We start from the raw sequence: 20,444 nt of genomic DNA on the forward strand, positions 1-20,444 counted from the left end.
CGGTTAGATTTGGAATCCTTGGACAATTTTGCGTAAGAAAAGTTAAAAATTGAGTTGATTAAGCTTCTACTTTTGCAGAAAATAAATACAAATATTTGAACTGTGACAAAGTAAATTTTACTCAATGTCTTAAACTTTGGCTGATATCTCAAAAACTATTAGCCGCAGATAAGAATTATAGTTAGATTTGGAATTCTTGGACAATTTTGCGTAAGAAAAAATAAAAATCGCGTTGATTTAGCTTCTACTTTTCCAGAAAATAAATACAAATATTTGAACTGTGACAAAGTAAATTTTACTCAAAGTCTTAAACTTTGGCTGATATCTCAAAAACTATTAGTCGCAGATAAGAATTACAGTTAGATTTGGAATTCTTAGACAATTTGGCGTAAGAAAAGTTAAAAATTGAGTTGATTAAGCTTCCACTTTTGCAGAAAATAAATACAATGTTTGGACTGTGACAAAGTAAATTTTACTCAATGTCTTAAACTTTGGCTGATATCTCAAAAACTATCAGTCGCAGATAAGAATTACGGTTAGATTTGGAATCCTTGGACAATTTTGCGTAAGAAAAGTTAAAAATCGAGTTGATTAAGCTTCTACTTTTGCAGAAAATAAATACAAATGTTTGGACTGTGACAAAGTAAATTTTACTCAGTGTCTTAAACTTTGGCTGATATCTCAAAAACTATCAGTCGCAGATAAGAATTACGGTTAGATTTGGAATCCTTAGACAATTTTGCGTAAGAAAAGTTAAAAATCGAGATGATTAAGCTTCTACTTTTGCAGAAAATAAATACAAATGTGTGGACTGTGACAAAGTAAATTTTACTCAATGTCTTAAACTTTGGCTGATATCTCAAAAACTATCAGTCGCAGATAAGAATTACGGTTAGATTTGGAATTCTTGGACAATTTTGCGTAGGAAAAGTTAAAAATCGAGTTAATTAAGCTTCCACTTTTCCAGAAAATAAATACAAATGTGTGGACTGTGACAAAGTAAATTTTACTCAATGTCTTAAACTTTGGCTGATATCTCAAAAACTATCAGTCGCAGATAAGAATTACGGTTAGATTTGGAATCCTTGGACAATTCTGCGTAAGAAAAGATAAAAATCGAGTTGATTAAGCTTCTACTTTTACAGAAAATAAATACAAATGTGTGGACTGTGACAAAATAAATTTTACTTAATGTCTTAAACTTTGACTAATATCTCAAAAACTATAAGTCGCAGATAAGAATTATGATTAGATTTGGAATCCTTGGACAATTTTGCGTAAGAAAAGATAAAAATCGAGTTGATTAAGCTTCTACTTTTCCAGAAAATAAATACAAATGTTTGGACTGTGACAAAGTAAATTTCACTCAATGTCTTAAACTTTGGCTGATATCTCAAAAACTATCAATCGCAGATAAGAATTACAGTTAGATTTGGAATCCTTGAACAATTTTGCGTAAGAAAAGTTAAAAATCGAGTTGATTGTATAGTTTTCTTTAAAAAACAATTAAGAAAAAAAGTTATGCACCAAATAACAAATAAATAAAAAGTCACTTATTATCATTATAATATTAATTATTAATTGAAAAAAATTTTTTTAGATTTTTTTTATGAATAAATAAAATGTAATAAAATTATTAAATGTAAAACAAACTGCAACAAAAATAAATAAAAAAATACATATTACTTGTATAAAAAATAAAAGTAGCAAAATATTGAAATTTTTATATTTTATAAAGGAGGAATAATGAGAATTAATATGTTTAAGTTATGACTTAAAAAGAATTGCATTATCGTAAAGTTATTAAAATCATAGATTAGTATGGTATCTCTTGTATATCAATGTAAAAAATATTACTTTTTTATTATTACTGACTAATTCTAAAAAAATAACAGATAATATAATGTTTTCAAAAATAGTTGTTCATCAAGTCGCCTATGGAATTCAAGTTGAATGTGCTGCTTTGTTTAAATGATTATTGTAATCTGAGTATTGTCATCTCTGTCAAATTTTTGAACTTTTTCGTCAAAGTTGTTTTAAGTGTTAGGTCTGTCTTAATTTGTGTTTTATTTTCTGTGATTTTTGTTGTTGTGTAATCATTCGGTTTTTACAATTTAAATTAAGCGGCACAATACTATTAAATTTTATAGGTGACTTGATGAACAACCATTTTTGAACACATTGTACATTTAAACTTGAAACTACAATAATCAATCAATTAATAATTGATTTATATAATAAAAAACAAATTTAATTTATAACTTTTTTGCTTGGCTTTAAATAAAAATTACTAAGAAAATATAAAAATTGTTTGATTAAAAATGGTGGATGCGCCAGGGATAATTATGTATAATAATGTATAACACAAATTTCATTTGTTTTATGTTTTAGTTTTATTTTAGTTTTGTCATTACTGTTTTTGCTAAAATCCTACACATTGTATCGGTAAGAGAAAAAATTAGTTTTCTTTAATTTCATATTTATTTGTATAATAAATTTGTATAATTAACGTGAGTCTGCTAAAGTATATTTTTACTGTATCTTAGTTAATGTAGATCAACAAACTGTATTATTTTCTACAAAAAATTTGTAAAAAAGTATTTAGGTAAGTAAAAATAAAAAAGTCATATAAACGTTTTATAGATTTAAAAACATTTTTTTTTAAGAAATTGTGATAAAAACATCATTTAAGCAAGGTTTTAAGATAACACTATAAAAACCATAAAAAAATAATAACCAATAAACATAAAAACTACACATGTGGTTATGATAAGATCAAGGCTATAATGTTTCTTATTAGGAGAAATAAAATAAATTTATTTATTAATTTTTTTTAATATAAAAACACATTATCCACGTAGTAAGTATAATTAGTATTGTTTTGCATTTAAAAACAAGTCAAAATAACTTATAAGTAATTCAAGAAATAGTTTTACACTTTTAGCTTTAAAACATTATTATTGTCAAAAATACAATATAATAATATGCAAAAATGGTGGAGGCGCCGGGATAGCTAAATAACAACTATACATGAAGCACAAAGCTTACTGGTAATTTCTTTTAGTTTTTATTTTAGGTTGCAGATTTCAAAGTAAAAAATGTTTATCTTTGATTAAAAATTTTCATTTACAAATATTTAGAATTTCTATTCTTTAAAACAAATACGAAGGTGTCAACCTGAATCCACTGTTACGTTTTTGCTTATAAACTATTAATGAACATACAGACTGCTTATAAAAAAGTGTAGGATCTCAAGAGGTTCTGAAATTTAAATTTGCCGTATATAATTATTCTATGAAATTTCTGATAAGTACTAATTTTTATCTACCTGGCCACCAGAAAAACCAATTTTATTCTTCTTCTAACATTATTCGTTTTTTTTACATAAAGCGGCAAACTTTTAATACTTGCAACATTCCCACATTCATTTATAGACACTTTATATGTGAAAAATCTAAAAAAATAAAAAAGTACAAACAATAAACAAGAAAAAAAAATTATTATTACTAAACATATTGATCACAAAAACTACACATTATTGTTATGACACTATCAAAATCATAGCCAGTTTATTAACGTGCAAAATTTATTTTTTCTGTTTTTAGTTTTTTAGATTAATTTTCGTCAAAACATAATAATTGTAATTTTTTACTTGAAAAGAGATAATACCGCAATTGCATTTTTGAAGCGTCAACTCAATCAAACCGTTGAAAAAGCTTATTAATTCGTCCATAAAGTGCGCTAGATGTATCGATTCTTCCGTCTGCATGAACACAAAGTCTCCGAGTGCAATTTTCAGGACACAAAAAGCGGTCGTTTCATTTTCAGCGATTCTTCTCGCGCGCTCCCGCCACGTTGTAGTCTATTTTGTAGATTGCATCCATAGCTGCGACCGGTTGCTTTCTGCTCGCAAAGATGGCTCTAATAAAAGCAAGACGTGATGTTCATGCAAGACCCACGGCGAATTCTAAATGGCAACAGGTCCTCTCCGCAGATATTTACCAACAACTCCAAGCTCAATATTGAATTTTGACTTGCTCAACAATCGCCGATTCAAATTCGACGAAAGCGTCGTTTAACGCGAGAAAGAATGAAAACTAGCTGTTCTGCAGGTGCTTGCCTTTATAAAGTGTTATTTTGAAGTTAAATCACGGAAATAAAACCTCTCACGGACTCGTATGAAAGAAAAAGAAACTTTTAACGACTGTAATGAAAAGGAAACAGTCTAACCTACTAGGCAAATAAAACACGGCAAATTCTTTCCCTCTTAACTGCACAAAGCCGAGTCCTAATTTCAGGGATTGTGCGGAAACGGGGTCTTTTTTATTTTCATAATTTTGACAGGGTGCTCTAATTAGGATGACGGGTTTTATGGCGAAGCGAGCTTAAAGTTAAGATTTGGTTTTTATTTTTTACACACGGTTCGTTTAAAACTTGCATTACCTCATTTTTGTTCTATTGCCTGTACAGTACAGTAATGCAAAGTTTTATTCTCCAATTGCTAGTCACTTTTAATTTAAAATTTTAAATTATCTACACTCTCTGATTTTTGAAACATTTTTCCTTCTTTCTCAATGATACTGTTGTTTCTTCATTATCTTCAAATTTTACTTATTGTTAAAGCATATTTTTTTCTTAAGCGCTCTAAATCGTCTTGATTTGAAATTTTAGATTAATTTTTAAGATATTTTAAATGCCTTATTTTGCTGCTATTGGTGGAACAAAAAACGTAAAAACACTAAAATAATGCAAAAAAGATTAAGAACCAAAAACGAAATATCTGGAAACAAGAAAAAGTGTGAAGAAAGAAAAAAACTGAAAGAACAAAGAAAAATAAACAAAGTAAAAAAATTAGAACAAAGTCAGATGCGTGCAAATTTATACAGAAAGAAAGAGTAAAGACAAAATAAATGAAAATATAAGTATGAAAAAAATAGAAAGATCACTTTATAAAAGTACTAGAGGAAAGTCAAAACTAGTGGTACCGAAACCAAAAGTGCGAAACCTTTAGAAGAAATAAACGAGCTTACAAAAGAAGAAATAGAAAGACAGAATAAAAAGTTGAAACAAAAAAAACTATAAGAAAAGATATAAAGAAGATATAAAGTCCAAACGTAGCATGGATTTCAGAAAATCAAAAAGAAAGGTCATGTGAAGGCCTCAACAAAGTTGGAAGAAAAGGAGATTGAATTAAGAAATTATAAAAAATATGAAATAAAAGATTGGAGGTAAATACAGATAAAACAAAAATAATAGTGTTTGGAAAGAAATTTAGAAAATAAAAAAAATAGCAATAGAAAGGAAAAAATGTAGAACAGGTAAAAAAGTTGAAGTATTTGAGTTATTAGCAAGATATCAGACACTGTCCATACAAAAAAAGCAACAAAAAAAACAAATAAAATTTAATAAAATGTGGGGACTTTAAGAAATCGTAAATTTAGTGAAAATTTTACCAAGATAGCTTGGTAAAAAGCATTGTAATGTATGTAGCAGAAGTTGAGAATGAAAGGAACACGAAGAGATTGAACGAGTGATAAAATAGGTGATAGGGCTAAATATAAAAATTACATAGTAAGGCAGAAAAGTAAGTGAAAAAACTTAAGAGTGGAAATAGAAAAGAGAGCGGTGATATTTGAAGGAAAACTCAGAATTTGGCGTAAATTCAGAATTTATTCTGCAACAGTGTTGAGCACAAATCAAATAGTAAATAAAAATGTTAGATGGAAAAAACTAAAAGACTACGTGTAAAGAAATTAAAAAAATGAGAGAAAGTAAAAGAACTATAAAAGTTAAACTGAAAATAAAAGATGTAAGCATAAATATAGGCAGAAAAGAATAACATGCATAAGATAAACTCCACAAATAATAAAATAAAGATAAAAAAATGATACCCAAGTTTAGAAGTGGAAACGAAGAAAGAAAGAACAAACTTAAAAAAAAATTGGGAAAAAATGTGCAGAATATGTGGAGCTAAAAGTGTGCGAGTTTGCTATAGAAAACGTGCTAAATGAAAATTGTGATAAAAAAATGAATGAAAAAAAGTGACGAGTGAAAATAAAAATTGTAACACGTAACGATATAAACGCAATAATGACAATAAAGACACTTCACATCACTAGTAATTTGCTGCTCTAAATTTATTGAACATTTATCAAAATCATCTTCTATTGGATTTTTGGCTTTTCAGTTTGTTTTTTTTTTTTTCATTAAAATTTCAACAATTTTGCGCATCATTTTTGACTGTATCTAAAAGTCTGATGATTTTTAGAGCGAAATATCCACTTAACGGTGTCAAGTATTTTCTAGTATTCATACTTAATGTTGTGTATTTTCTAGTGTTGTTTCGTATTGTATAGCATTATACAGTGTGTCTCACGTAAAATTTTCTAGTTTAATATTTCAATTATATGTCAACGAATTATTAATTAAATTTAGGATGCAAATATTTGGTTTCTCAATTAGAAGCAAAAAATGAGGTAATAAAATGTGATTTTAGAATTTAAAATTACGCCAAATTTCCACTGGATCATTGAACATAAATAAATAACTAAACAAAAAATTAATGAAATCGCTCGCCTGATTGAAGGAAGAAACTAGATTTTGTTGTTAAAAGCTTAATCAAAATTTTGAAATTATTTGAGCATTTGTACACCACTGAAACAATTGTCAGAAGTGTGCACGCTGTTAGAAAAGTAAAACTGTATTATTAATTTGCTAAAATTACTTTAGAAACAAACAACAGTGTCAGAAGTTTCTGTGTTGTTGAAAAAGAAAACAACATCCGCCTATGGAAAGTGTCGTTGGACTTTTTGTAAAATGTTACTCAAATAAAGCTTTCATAAAATTTTAAGTTAAAAGAATTCGCAATAATTTGAAAAAACAGAAAACATACGTAAACTAAATCAAAAAAATTAGAACAGAGGACGTCACTGGAAACAAAGAAATAGTTGGGGATATAATTCAAGCTTTTAAAGAGAATCCAATCAGCAGTGTACGAAATATTTCCAACTCCTGAACGTTCAAGTGTCTAGAATTTTTCAGTTGTTCTTCAATCTTTGTGTCTTTTTTGAATAAAATAAAGCATTTACTACTACAAGTAAGTCAAAAATATTGTTTTTTACTATAAGTATCAAATATCACATGCGTGACACTTACATTTGTGCGAGTAGGGGTGACCAAAATTTAGTGGTAGTGCGTATCAGTTCCATAGAGATCTGTATCCCACTTTAACAGTTCTTTTTTGTTTTTTTCATGCAAAACAAACTTCTGTCAAGAGTGACTTTTTTAAAAAGTTTTTATTGACAATAATTTTTTTAATATAGGTCTTAAATAATTTGACATTAAAAAAAACATGTAGAAATTACGTATTTAAGACTTCAGTTGTAATTGAATTTTACTTTTTACCTTCCAAAATATCTGTATTTTCAATTTCATAAAAATCAATTGACAATTAACGGAGATATGTGGCTCAAAAGTTTTAGGTGAGACACCCTGTAGAGTATTGTAGTGTATGCTTTAAATTAAATAAATTTACGCTCGTTGTGTGTTAAAAAAATCAATGCAGCTTCCGAGGTGTTGATTATATGCAGCGTTCGCATGCCTAGTGCATTGCGTGGTCATTAATGCGTCTGTGCTTTTTTTAAAGCAAAAATCGTCACGTGTGTGCACGCTTAAACATTCAACAAGCTCTCGGCAGCTTTCGTGTCCCATTTGCGTGTCGTCGACTACAAAAATACGCAACCTTTGTACCAATAAACCACCTGTACAGTATCGATAAAACGAACCGAAATACACAGGATATTGAGTCATTGTGCTCCAACATGCCGTAATTTATACGATTCAGACCACCTGTCAAATGTACAGATAGCCAATTAACCTGCGGATAGATTTCGGAAGCTCACCGAAAAGCAACGTTTTTGTGCCTAATCGCCGTTTAATTCGGGAAACTGTGTGTTCTTTATCTGCACACGTGGAGTGCCAGCTTAATGAATTTATAATTAAGATAATAACGCCTTTTTGCATGCTGGACGCGGCTGATAATTTATTTAGTCGTTTGTCACGAGTGTAACTAGCAATTAAAATTTACATCAGGTTTAAAGTAAAACGCAATTTTATTCCAATCCATCGACGCTAATTGAATTAAACCAGATGCACCCAAAGCACAAAAATATTTTTGAACGATTTATTATTTATAGGCTAGTTTTGATTTTTACTTGTTGGTGCATCACATTTTACTATTTGAGCTGCAAACGACACTGAATATTTAATTTTCCATTAAATAACTGAATAATTTGCGCAAAAATATTAACAAATCATTAATTCAAAATTGCTGGTAATTATTTGTAACCATTTTGTTTATTTTACGATTTTGTTGTGATCTCGGTGTTTTTAATTATTTTAATTCGACAAAAAAGTGATGCAAAATGTTAATCTTTTTATAATTTTGTTTATGTAAGCAAACGTTTTTTGTCCTTTTTGCAACTTTTACTTTATTTTTATTAAACTAATGTAATAAATTTGAAAAATCTTCCCTCAGGAACTTAAATACTAATACACATTTTTTTAGATGCTATGGCACTGAGTTTATAATTGCGTATTTCATGTCTTACCAATATTATCATAATCAATACACAAAAACATTGTTAATAAATAAATAAATATATTTTTGTTTGTTCTAAAATTTATTTAAATTAACATTACAGAAGTAAAAAAATAAAAGTATAAGTCAGAGAGCACCATTATACAACTAAAAAAAAAACAACCTATAATTAGAGCCACATTTTTAAAATTCAAAATACGAGCAGAGAAAAGAAATACATTGATGACGGACGGGACATAAAAAAAACTTCACATTTTTATCGTTGAACAATCTGTTAATTTAAATGGCTCAAATTCCAACAACTATGTTTGAAGTAAAATGTAAAACTTGTTGAAATTTTTGAAACCACAAAGCCACTGTTTAAGGCAATGACGGACGGGACAAAAAAATCTTGTTCGTAAAAATAGCTCTAAAAAAATTATTCAGACATGTTTTAGACTTTAACGTATTGAAATGAGACAGTGGAAATTAAAAATTCTAGAACGTAAGAAATAAGAACAACATTTTATGTTTGCGATAACGGACGAGACAACAAGTTATAAAAATGAAAAGTAATATTACGAATCAATTTACTCATCGATTTCCATTTTCTAAACAATCAGAAACTAGAAAAATACTCTACAAGAAATATTCAGAAGTTATAGTAGGTTTAAAAGGCATAATATGTAAATTTTAGAATTTTATAAGTTACGTTAATTTAAGTGATTATCCTCTCCCGAAAACTTTTAATTTCAATATGCAAAAAGCTAATATAAATTAAGTCCAAGGAGTAAATTAATGTTTAATCTATTTAAATTGTAATAATTTTTTTAAACAATTTAAATACAATGTTTTGTTTTTTAAAATTTTACATTTAATTTTAAGACAAAAGTTTTTTATAAACATGTATCAAAAAATACTTTGTAAGGAAGCTACACCTCCTGAAAGGGGTGCTTTTTTTAGTGGGTTTTTCTCAATATTTCAGTAAGCATTACAGATAAAATTACAAAATTTGGAACAGTTAGTAATCTTTATACGCCTAATCAAATTTGAGAATTAAATGTAAAAATTTTTAATCAGGGGCGTCTCAAACTGGAGGGGAGTAGGGTAAAAAATACCCTAACAATTTTCAGTTTTTTGACATTTTCGGCAACAAAATCGTAAATTCCATAATTTTTTACACAAAAATGATATTTCGTGTTGTTTCGATATAACGCACCGTTTTTGAGTAAAATCGATTTAAAGTTTATGTTACAGACTACAAACAGCATGAAAATCAGGAAAAATGACCAGAACCAAATTAAAATCTGAGTTTTTTGGGCTTTGTCTGCATCAGTTTGTAAGAAAATGTCGACGTTTTGTCAGTTCTTGTAAGGGCATCTTCAGGACAGGTTCTGACCGCGAAAGTCTCTGTTCGTTTCTGATTTTCACGCTGTTTATGGTCTGTTAGACAACGTTTAAATTAATTTTACTCAAAAACAGTGAGTTGTATCGAAACACAAAAGACAATTTTTGTGTAGAATACTATAAAATTTACGATTTTATTGCCAAAAGTGTCAAAAAACTAAAACCAAAACTGTTAGGGTAATTTGTATCCTATACCCCCCAGTTTGGAACGCCCTTGATTAAAAATTTTTACATTTGATTCTCGAATTCAATTAGGCGTATAAAGATTATTGGCTATACGAAATTTTGTAATTTTATCTAAAATAGTTTCTGTAATATTGGGAAAAACTCACGAAAAAAGCACTTTACGAACTTATAGAAAATTTTTGTTTTAATATTGAATGTTATATCACCCGTTTAAATTTGTAACAATAAAAACGGGACATCCTGTAAGTTTATCAAGTAAGAAGGTTAATTGTCTTCCAAAAAATCTTCAGTATTTTTAATACAATTTTTTTTTTTATATAATAGTCGGAGAATTCTAATATTCAATACAATAATTTATTTACTGTTTGTAAAAATATTGTCGATGAAGTAGCTCCAATATGTTGTAAAATGGCTACAAAGTTGCCATGGTATGATAGTGAAGTCTCCAAAATCGCGCAAGCTAGAGACCTGCAATATCGCAAATTTAAGCAAACTGCTGATGCGGAAAGGGAAATTCACTGGTTAAATTTTAAAAAGTTAAGAAACGAAGTTGTCAATTTAATAAAATGTAAAAAAGATAAATATTACCACGAAAAAATCGACAATAATAAACATTCACCAATAAAAATGTGGAAAACGTTAAAACAACTCATTAGTAAACCTACCTGTGATGCACTAAAGTCTGTGATATTTCCCATAGATAATCAGAACAAAACATATAGCTGTGATAAAAAAATCTGTGATAATTTTAATTTATATTTTGTAAATAGTATAAAGGACATAGCCAATAGTATTACTTGCAATAATGTTATGCCGACAACTGATCTTCAACTTAACATACATGTAAATAGTAAGTTTTGTAATTTTAAACTTTTGGAAATAAAAGAGCTCAAAAGTATAATTTTAGCTTTTGAAAATAAAATTAATATATATGATTTTTTTAATCCCACATTATTGAAACATTTTTTTATGTCATTGGTCATGTCCTATTACATTTTGTTAATACATCACTTGATAAGGGTGAATTCCCTGATGCTTTAAAAACTAGTACGATAATTCCAATACCAAAAATTGCTAATACTTCAAAAGCTGAAGAATTTAGACCTATTAATACATTACCCACATTTGAAAAGTTGATTGAAAGAGCAGTATATGAACAGTTAGTAGAATATTTTGATAAAAATAAATTACTGTTTACAAATCAGTCAGGTTTTAGAAAAAATCACTCTTGTGAATCAGCTCTGCAGTTAACTGTTACCAAATTTAAAAGAGAAATTGACGGTGGTAGATATGTGGTAGCAGTTTTTTTAGATCTTAAAAGAGCATTCGAAACTATCGATAGAAATATTTTATTAACTAAATTGCGGTGCTATAGTATTGGGGGTAATGTCATTAAATGGCTTGAAAGTTATCTAACAGACAGGAAACAAAAAGTTAAATATAATAACGTTTTGTCTGATGAAGTGTCTAGTGAATTTGGTGTACCACAAGGTAGCGTTCTTGGCCCTCTTTTATTTTTAATTTATCTTAATGACATTGTAAACTATTGTGATTGTGATTTTGTTAATTTGTTTGCCGATGACACATTGGTAGCATGCTATGACACTGATCTTGATAAATGTATTCAAAAAATGAACAAGGCTCTCGAAATACTTGAAAAATATTTTAACACAAATAAACTTAAAGTAAACGTGTCCAAAACTAAAGCTATAATTTTTACAACTAAATATAAATACAACCAAATTGATTTTGCCAACATTAATTTAAGCATATATAACATAACTGTAGAGTTTGTTAATAAATGTAAGTATTTAGGATTTTACCTAGATAGCTTGCTCGATTTTGAGAGTCATCTCGATTATGTTTGTAAAAAAATTAGGACGAAATTGTTTTTTTTTCTTAAGAATATCTACGCATGTGTCAATGCAAACAAGAATTTTAATTTACAATTGTATTGTCCAACCACATTTTGATTATTGTGCCACACTTATGTACCTGCTACGGCCTAGTCATGTTGTACAACTGCAAAAGCTTCAGAATAGAGGAATGCGTATAATTTTAAGATGTAACCGCTTAACACCTATAAAATGTATGTTATCGGCCCTAATGTAGTTTTCTGTGACGCAACGACTGTATTATTCTACCATGATTTTTGTATATAAAATAATTAAGCTTGGAGTACCAGAGTATTTCAGTGAATATCTTATTTGCAGAAATAGTGTACACAATTACCAGACTAGGGATTCTTCCAAAATTAATGTTCAAAGTGTCAATTACCGACAAACTATGTTATCTTTATTTTTTAAGGGTATTAATGAATATAATAAGTTACCAAACAATATTAGAAATGCAGGTACTCTATCTATATTTAAATCAAAAATCAAAGATTATGTGAAGATAAATGAGCAATAAGTGTGACTTTTATCCACTAATGTAATTTTTTTTTATTTTTTTTTTAACTATTGTAACTAGGTTTCCTATTTAATTAATAAATTCTTCTTCATTATTCCTCTGGTATTCATTTAAACTGTGTCATCAAGTTGTCGTATTTTGCTTTACTGATGAGTTTGCGTTCATTTATAAGTTGGAAGAGTGGTTGAAGCAAATTTAAAGACTTTTTTATTTTCTTCTTAAATTGACACATTTTCTGTAAAATTTTGTTTTAAAAAATAAATTTTAAATTAGCTTCCATCTTCACATTTGTTCACTAAATATTTTTTTATTTTTTAATTTGTTAATTCTTTGTCTTTGTAATTTTTCTAAATAATAGAGTTTGCAAAATTTGATGCATTGTTTCAAACAGAAAGTGTGTAAAATGTTGTCGCTCTCAGGAACAGAAATATTTAACGGTCACTTTATTAGAAATTTCTCATAGCGCACCTTCAGCCCCATATGGTCTCAAATTGAAACATGTCATTTCCCGGAAAGCCGTATTCCATTTCCAAGTCGGTATAATTGATAGGTTTCCGATCATGATTATTGTGGCTACCTGATACTACAGGAAACGACATTTGCGGGTATTGGTGGAGTGTATCGGTTTGAGACCTGGAATTAAATGTAACATACACCGCTTGTTAAGTATTATGTGACCGTGTGGTATCGTTTTCGCTGGAGTGTGCTTTTAATTATTGATTTGTGGGGCCTGTTGCGTTATTTACCAGGGTACAAGCACCTGTCGGTGAACGATGCCATAATTAATGGAATTTGTGAAACTGGGCCCCACTTTAATTGCCATAACGGCACCAGCAAATAAAATTCGGATGAGGCCGAGCAAACATTTCCCGTCTAAATACCGGGTTCGTCAAGTTTTAGAGTTGGATATAAATAATCTTTAACAAAAATTTGCTTTAAAATAAAATGTTTGAAAAACTGAAATTAAACTAACACTTTAGTAGAGGAAAAAGGAGGAGACATAAAAGTCACTAAAGTCTTCAGAGTCGTTTTTAGTCGTCATATTAATAACAATAACATTAATAATAATAATACTAATAGTACTAAATTTGCTTATATGCAAGCGCTTAATTAAAGTAACAGTTTTTTGTTTTTTTGCTTATATCTGGAAAACAGTTACTTCTATCAATTTTTATCTTTCTTTCAAAATTAAAGCTGATAAAATTTCCTACAAAATAATTATTTGCATTTTTCTTGTAGGACCAACCATAAGCGAGTTATAGAGTTGGATATAAATAATCTTTAACAAAAATTTGCTTTAAAATAAAATGTTTGAAAAACTGAAATTAAACTAACACTTTAGTAGAGGAAAAAGGAGGAGACATAAAAGTCACTAAAGTCTTCAGAGTCGTTTTTAGTCGTCATATTAATAACAATAACATTAATAATAATAATACTAATAATACTAAATTTGCTTATATGCAAGCGCTTAACTAAGGTAACAGTTTTTTGGTTTTTTGCTTATATCTCGAAAACAGTTACTCCTATCAATTTTTATTTTTTTACCAAAATTAAAGCTGATAAAATTTCCTACAAAATTGTTATTTGCATTTTTCATGTAGGACTAACCATAAGCGAGATATAAGAATGAAAATAATTAATATTTAAAAAAAAAGTGCTTTAACAGAAAATGTCTTGTGATTTAAAATACACTTAATTTATTAGGTCCAACACTTTTATATAGGAAAAAGGAGGAGACATAAAAGTCACTGAAGCTTTTAGTGTCGTTTTAAAATACTGCATTTTCGTCTTCGTCTCCAACATTGAAAACTGAATTACATTTTTGTTCAGTAACTGTTACAGTTTTCATATTGGTTTTTTGCTTATATCTCGAAAACAGTTACTCCTATCAATTTTTATCTTTTTACCAAAATTAAAGTTCATAAAATTTCCTACAAAATAGTTAATTACATTTTTTATGTAGGACTAACCATAAGCGAGATAAATGTTTGAAAATAATTAATAATTAAAAAAAAGTGCTTTAACAGAAAATGTCTTGTGATTTAAAATACACTATATTTATTGGGTCCAACAGTTTATTAGAGGAAAAAGGAGGAAACATAAAAATCACTGCAGTTTTTTGGGTTTTTTGCTTATATCTCGAAAACAGTTACTCCTATCAATTTTTATCTTTTTACGAAAATTAAAGCTGATAAAATTTCCTACAAAATAGTTAATTGCATTTTTCATGTAGGACTAACCATCAGGCACTTTACACCCCTAAGAAGAAAAAAAAAATGAAATAAATATATTCCACTGCACTGATATCCAATCTCGCTAGGAAAAAAATATTTTTTTCTATTGATTCATTTGTCCCATAAAAACGAAAAAAACCATTTGACCAAAAAATCACATTAGCTGTTTTTTTCAATGGATCGGAAATACGAAATAAAATTACTCTGCAAAAATTTGACTTGAAAAAAATCGTTAGAATTGGATTAAAAGTCATTTTGATATTATTCATAGGAAATTTCAGTATAATTTATGAGGGACAAATTTGAGTAGTAATAAATCTCCGCCACAAAAGGACCCACTACCTACCCAAATAACAGTACTGCAGAAATTTTACAACTAGCGGCACGGTTCCATCGGGCAGTTTTAAAGCCAGGACCGGGATAAGCACACTATGTGTTAAAAATGTTTTTATTAAAAAATTACATCAGATGTTCAAATTGATGACTATTTTGGTCTAAGCACAAACGAATTCTTAGTTTACAATTCGCATGAACCCTTGCCGTAAGATTTAAAGATTAACATTCCATTTAGAGTAAACAGATAAAATAAATGGTAATCCGGGCCTGAAAAATTCTTACCAGCCGCCTCAACCTTCAGACCCAACAATGATCGCGTGCCAATTTTACGACAAATGTAATAAATTTTTGAAAACCACCATCCTGATAGAGACCTTTTCTGGAAGTGATTTACAATTTTACCAAAATTCATGGGAAAAAAGCTGCCCTAATTTCAAAACAGAAATTAAAAATCAACGACACATTTTCTCAAAAATTTAATTAGGCACTTCGATGCACTACCTATGGACCAAAGATCGTTGACATTAGACTGTAGTTAACTAAACGAAAGTGAAAAAACACACCATACAAGTAATCATTTTAAAAATTGGTCAAATCGTTCTTCTATACAATAAAATCACATACGTTTTTTTAGAATTTTAGATAAATTACAGAGGTGAAAAGTGCCTGAGTATAAAAATTGACCGCCATAAAATGTGAACCAAGAAATTGTCAACCATTACAAAAAAATAGTAACTTGCCACTTTAGCAGTACTTAAACGACTTTCAGCCAACTAATGTCAAATTTTCTAACTAAATAGATACTGCAGATTGGCGTAATTAAATATTTGTTGTAGTGGTACGAGTTCTTGGGTAGGGTTTTTAGCAACTAATTGGTCAGAAGTTATCAAAGCTTCATAGAACCACAGTTAAAAATCAACGTGTCCAGTCTTTAATTGTCTTTAATTATCACATTATTTTCTTTTTTTCCTCAGTATATTTTTTTACTTACTTATTTCAACATGAAATCATAGTTACTTTACACATTTTTCGTTTACCTACGAACATTTCTGCTAAAAAGCTGCTACAATCGTCCAAAATTTGTTTTGCTCTTTTGCTGTTTTAAGCAGCAGTTGTTCGAAATCAAGTGTTTTTAACTCCCAGTTTTCATGGCCAGAAGACAGCAATTTCAGGTTTTCTATGGCAAATTTTTACAATTTTTGGGCAAGAATCATCCAAAATCAACTGATTTCGACAAAACTGTGCTTAATGCGTCGTTTTCGACGTCAATATTAAGCAATCTCAGGTTTTCTACAACAACTTTTGAGAAAAAAATCGTTCAAAACTGATTTCAACAAAATTTGTGATTAAATCGTACTTTTTTGAAAGCATAAAGCAATTCCTGGCTCTTTGCAGCAATTTATGTCGTTTTTAAAGCCGGAATCGCGGTACGAGTACTTGGGTAGAGTTTTTAGCAACTAATTGACCAGAAGGTATAAAAGCTTCGTATAGTACCACAGTTTCAAAAAATCAAATTTCTCAAAAATTTAATTAGGCACTTCGATGCACTACCTCAAAATACACCTATGGACCAAAGATCGTTGACATTAGACTATAGTTAACTAAGCGAAAGTGAAAAAACACACCATACAAGTAATCATTTTAAAAATTGGTCAAATCGTTCTTCTATACAATAAAATCACATTCGATTTTTTTTTAGAATTTTAGATAAATTACAAAGAGGTGAAAAGTGCCTGAGTGTAAAACTTGACGAAAATGACCTCATAAAGCGTCAAATAAAAAACGCTGCTAAATTCTAATTCCGCTGCGAGCGCGCTATTGGCAACGTTTCGAGATGTATTCCGTACAAAAGAAGCGCTTCCTCAATATCCATCGCCGGTGCTCGCGATCGGATCATTACGACTCCGGATTAGGCAAAGAAATTCCGATCCGATACCGGATGTATTGAATCCGGGCGCTTTAATACCTCCGAACGTTTCCTTTCGTGCGCTGCTCATATTTTCCGATAAATTCCGGTATTGTGTAATTACCTGAAACGGTTTAGCCGAATTTATGTTTCACTGTGGTGGAACCGCAAATGTGCGGACCGACTCTAGAAAAATTATCGATTTGTTCGTGATAAGCCGGCTTTAATTAGAGAGTTTCGAATTGAATTGTTCTGCAACTATGTTTGACTTTCGAATCGATTTTTCTAATGTTAGAGGAGTTGCGGATGGTTGAGGAAATGATCGACTTGACTGAATCAATAAGGGGTTTGTGTCGATCATTTTCCGGGAATTGTTCAACTGAGAAATATATAATTTAGAAGCAATACGCTTTATTGCTCAATCAAATATTCCACGCGGGCTAATTCTCTATATGCTCTGGAGGAAGTTGCATGACACATTACTTTTTAACTAGCGCCATTTAACCAATTAGGAAATTAAAAATACACCAACGCCGATATATCACACTGATAAGTGCTCCATTGCTACAATTTTTTGCAAATAATACTTTTTATTTGAGCTACGACAAAAACACTGTTAACAGTAATTTAAAATTAGAAATAACTATTTCACAAAATTAAGTATTGTTTTTAATTGGCGCAGTCAGTAGTGTACATTATAATGTTATAAAGCAAAATTTTGAACAAAACCTACCGTTTGTACGATAAAAAATATTTCTTTGTCCAACTGCAAAAATACAGCGTGACCCAGAAGTGTGTAATCGGTCTATAACTTTTTTAGTAATTGAAATATTGCTATACTGTTTTATTATCGGATAGATCGACTTAAAATCTACAAACTATAAATATTTTTATTATGCACAGGGTGTTGTACAGGGTGCTCAAAAACTGGCGCACAACTCAGTGGTACGTTATTGAGAAGCAAGTGCAGATTACGGGGAAAATGTTGAAATAATTCCTAAAGTTAAATTTTAAAAAATCTGGAGCTACAAACTTATTGTGTTAACTTCTTTAGTTTTCATTATTTTTTTATGTTTTTATGTTTCATACCAGGTAATCGTTTCGTAACAACACGATGAATAATTATTTTAAAATTTACTATCAGATTTTATCAGTTTTTTTAATTTAAAAAAATTAAAATTCATCCAAAAAATCACAATGTGTAGATGTGCCAAGACTGGGAATTATTTCCTAGGAAACCGTTTCAAAAATAATTTATTTTTATTGTTGCTCAAATTCTATTGACTGTTAGACAACGTTGCCACATATCATTTATCTAAAATCCGTTATTTATCAATAACTTTATTACAAAGAATTTTTTTACTATTTTTACCTTTATATGTAAACCAGTTCTCTACCACACACCATGGAGTTGGTGCGCCAGTTTTTGAGCACGCTGTATATAGGGTGGTAAACCAATGTTATATTTTTTAAGTAAAACACCCTATATATTTTTGCATAATTGAATTCTACGCAAAAAAATAATGTTTAAAATTATTCAATTTTTGAAAAATCACTTCAAAGTCGCCTATAAATATTTTCGGTCAAATTTACAACAAACAAATTTAGAATACCTTGTAGTTTTAGCAAAAAAGCGAACTTTAGTAAAAGCACGCAGATAATATACAGAGTGTACCAAAACGTAAAAAGTTGAATAACACATTTTTTTCAACTAGAACACTCTGTATTTTTTATGTTTAGATAACATTTTTGATAATCTTTCTAATAATATAGAGTTTGCATAGCAAATTTAAAATATTTTTTGAGTTTTTTCAAATAAATAATTGCATTACAAAAAAAATTTTTGCCCTAGAATATGTTTTAGAATGTGACTAAGTACATTAGCAATCTAATTACTACCTAACACATAAATGAATTTTGCATATAAAGATTAATAATAAAATACATACAAAAAGAAAATGCTACCAATACGTGTAAAAAAATATTTTTTTTAACAAAATTAAGGTCAAAAATAAGAAACACAGGCCTTGTGCACAGTTTTATTATCGTTTGATTATTCTTTCTAATCTCATTCTACTGACACGTTGCAATAATCTTCCTGACAGGCTTTACACACTCCCTCTTGCTCCTTGCAAATATTCTCAATTGTTTCTGCATCCTCTGCTTTGAAACACTGTCTAAAGGCCACCTCTTAAAAAATATATGAAAACAAACCAAAACTATTTTTTGTTATTTAATACTCTCGTCATCAACTGGAACCCATCCACTAACACAAAACTTTTGGTTATCATCGCAAGTGGTTTCCTGGTCTTCTAGAGGATTTTCACTTTCATCACAATCATCACCTCTGCAGTTGTAGCAGTTTAACTGGGCGGTAACGCCTACTTGAGTTACAAAGTGACAAAAATTCGAAAAAAAAATAAATCAAACTTACCGTTGTAAAGTGCCAAAGCTAGGAAAACAGTCAAAAGTTTCATCGTTGAATTTTTACTGTGATCGACTTGGTACAATTGCTCCTTTTATACAGTTTTTGCAATAAACAACCAATTATTTTCATTATTTTTTTTGTCCAATAGTGACTATTTTTAAATAATCTTTCACCACAATTATTTTTTACAATTAAAAACGCAGTTGATTAAAGGCCTTTCTTATCAAATATAATTTTTTTGCTAAAGAATAATACAAGGTGAATCAATAGTCGGTTATTTCTGACATGTCTACAGATGCAACCAAATATACTAATTGCACTTCTCACTTAGATACTATGTTTGATTTTTAAAAACATAATTGAATTAACACAGGTTTTTTTTATGTTTTAAATAATTAGCAAAACGTCAAGACAAACTTGACAGTATTTAGAACACTATAATTGAATTAACTTTGAATTTTCTTAACGATTAACGATCTGGTCACATGGCATCAGTATTATTGGTTGCATATTTAAAAAGTCTAAAAGAAAATGTAATATAAATTGAAATAAATTTATAAAAGAATCTAAAAATAAGTCTAGAAAAGAAAAATTTAGACTACAAAAACAAAACAAAAAATTAAAAAAAATGAAAAATTATGAATAAACTAGAATGTAAAAAAAATTTGGAGAATATATGATGGTATATATTGTGAAACCTCTTTTAACCAACAACTCGGAATAACGGACACCTCTTCACAGTCGACATTTTTCTAGGAATGTAACTAAGCCTACATTAAAATTTTTTCCTCTCATTATCGGACATCTCCCCACAACGGACAATTAAAAATTTTCCGTCAGTGTCCGTTGTTGAGAGATTTTACAATGGATATCAGTGGCTATTTTTTTACCGATAGGTTTGAAAAAATAGCTCAGTTGTAAAAAAATTGAGATTTTTTTTATCTCAATCTCGTTGGC

At 29.1% G+C, this 20,444-nt stretch overlaps 1 protein-coding gene across 1 annotated transcript; it reads right to left on the bottom strand.

Annotated features, from left to right (window-relative positions):
- Positions 1-19,084: 19,084 nt before the first annotated feature.
- Positions 19,085-19,600, bottom strand: LOC103312302 (uncharacterized). Its single transcript, XM_008192613.3, has 3 exons — positions 19,494-19,600; positions 19,300-19,440; positions 19,085-19,249 (listed from the first exon to the last, which is right to left on the bottom strand). The coding sequence occupies exons 1-3, from the start codon at positions 19,534-19,536 to the stop codon at positions 19,128-19,130; spliced, it is 306 nt and encodes a 101-aa protein (XP_008190835.1). The 5' UTR covers positions 19,537-19,600; the 3' UTR covers positions 19,085-19,127.
- Positions 19,601-20,444: the final 844 nt, after the last annotated feature.

The sequence above is a fragment of the Tribolium castaneum genome, chromosome 1 (assembly GCF_031307605.1).
Source record: "Tribolium castaneum strain GA2 chromosome 1, icTriCast1.1, whole genome shotgun sequence".
Classification (NCBI taxonomy): domain Eukaryota; kingdom Metazoa; phylum Arthropoda; class Insecta; order Coleoptera; family Tenebrionidae; genus Tribolium; species Tribolium castaneum.

What these genes read in the sequence shown, in the direction of transcription:
- LOC103312302 (XM_008192613.3), bottom strand. Translation starts at nt 19,536, where the DNA reads ATGAAACTTTTGACTGTTTTCCTAGCTTTGGCACTTTACAACG. An exon ending in AGCTTTGGCACTTTACAACG is followed by an intron (nt 19,441 to 19,493) that starts GTAAGTTTGATT and finishes TAACTCAAGTAG; the next exon opens with GCGTTACCGCCCAGTTAAAC. An exon ending in GGTTCCAGTTGATGACGAGA is followed by an intron (nt 19,250 to 19,299) that starts GTATTAAATAAC and finishes ATATTTTTTAAG; the next exon opens with AGGTGGCCTTTAGACAGTGT.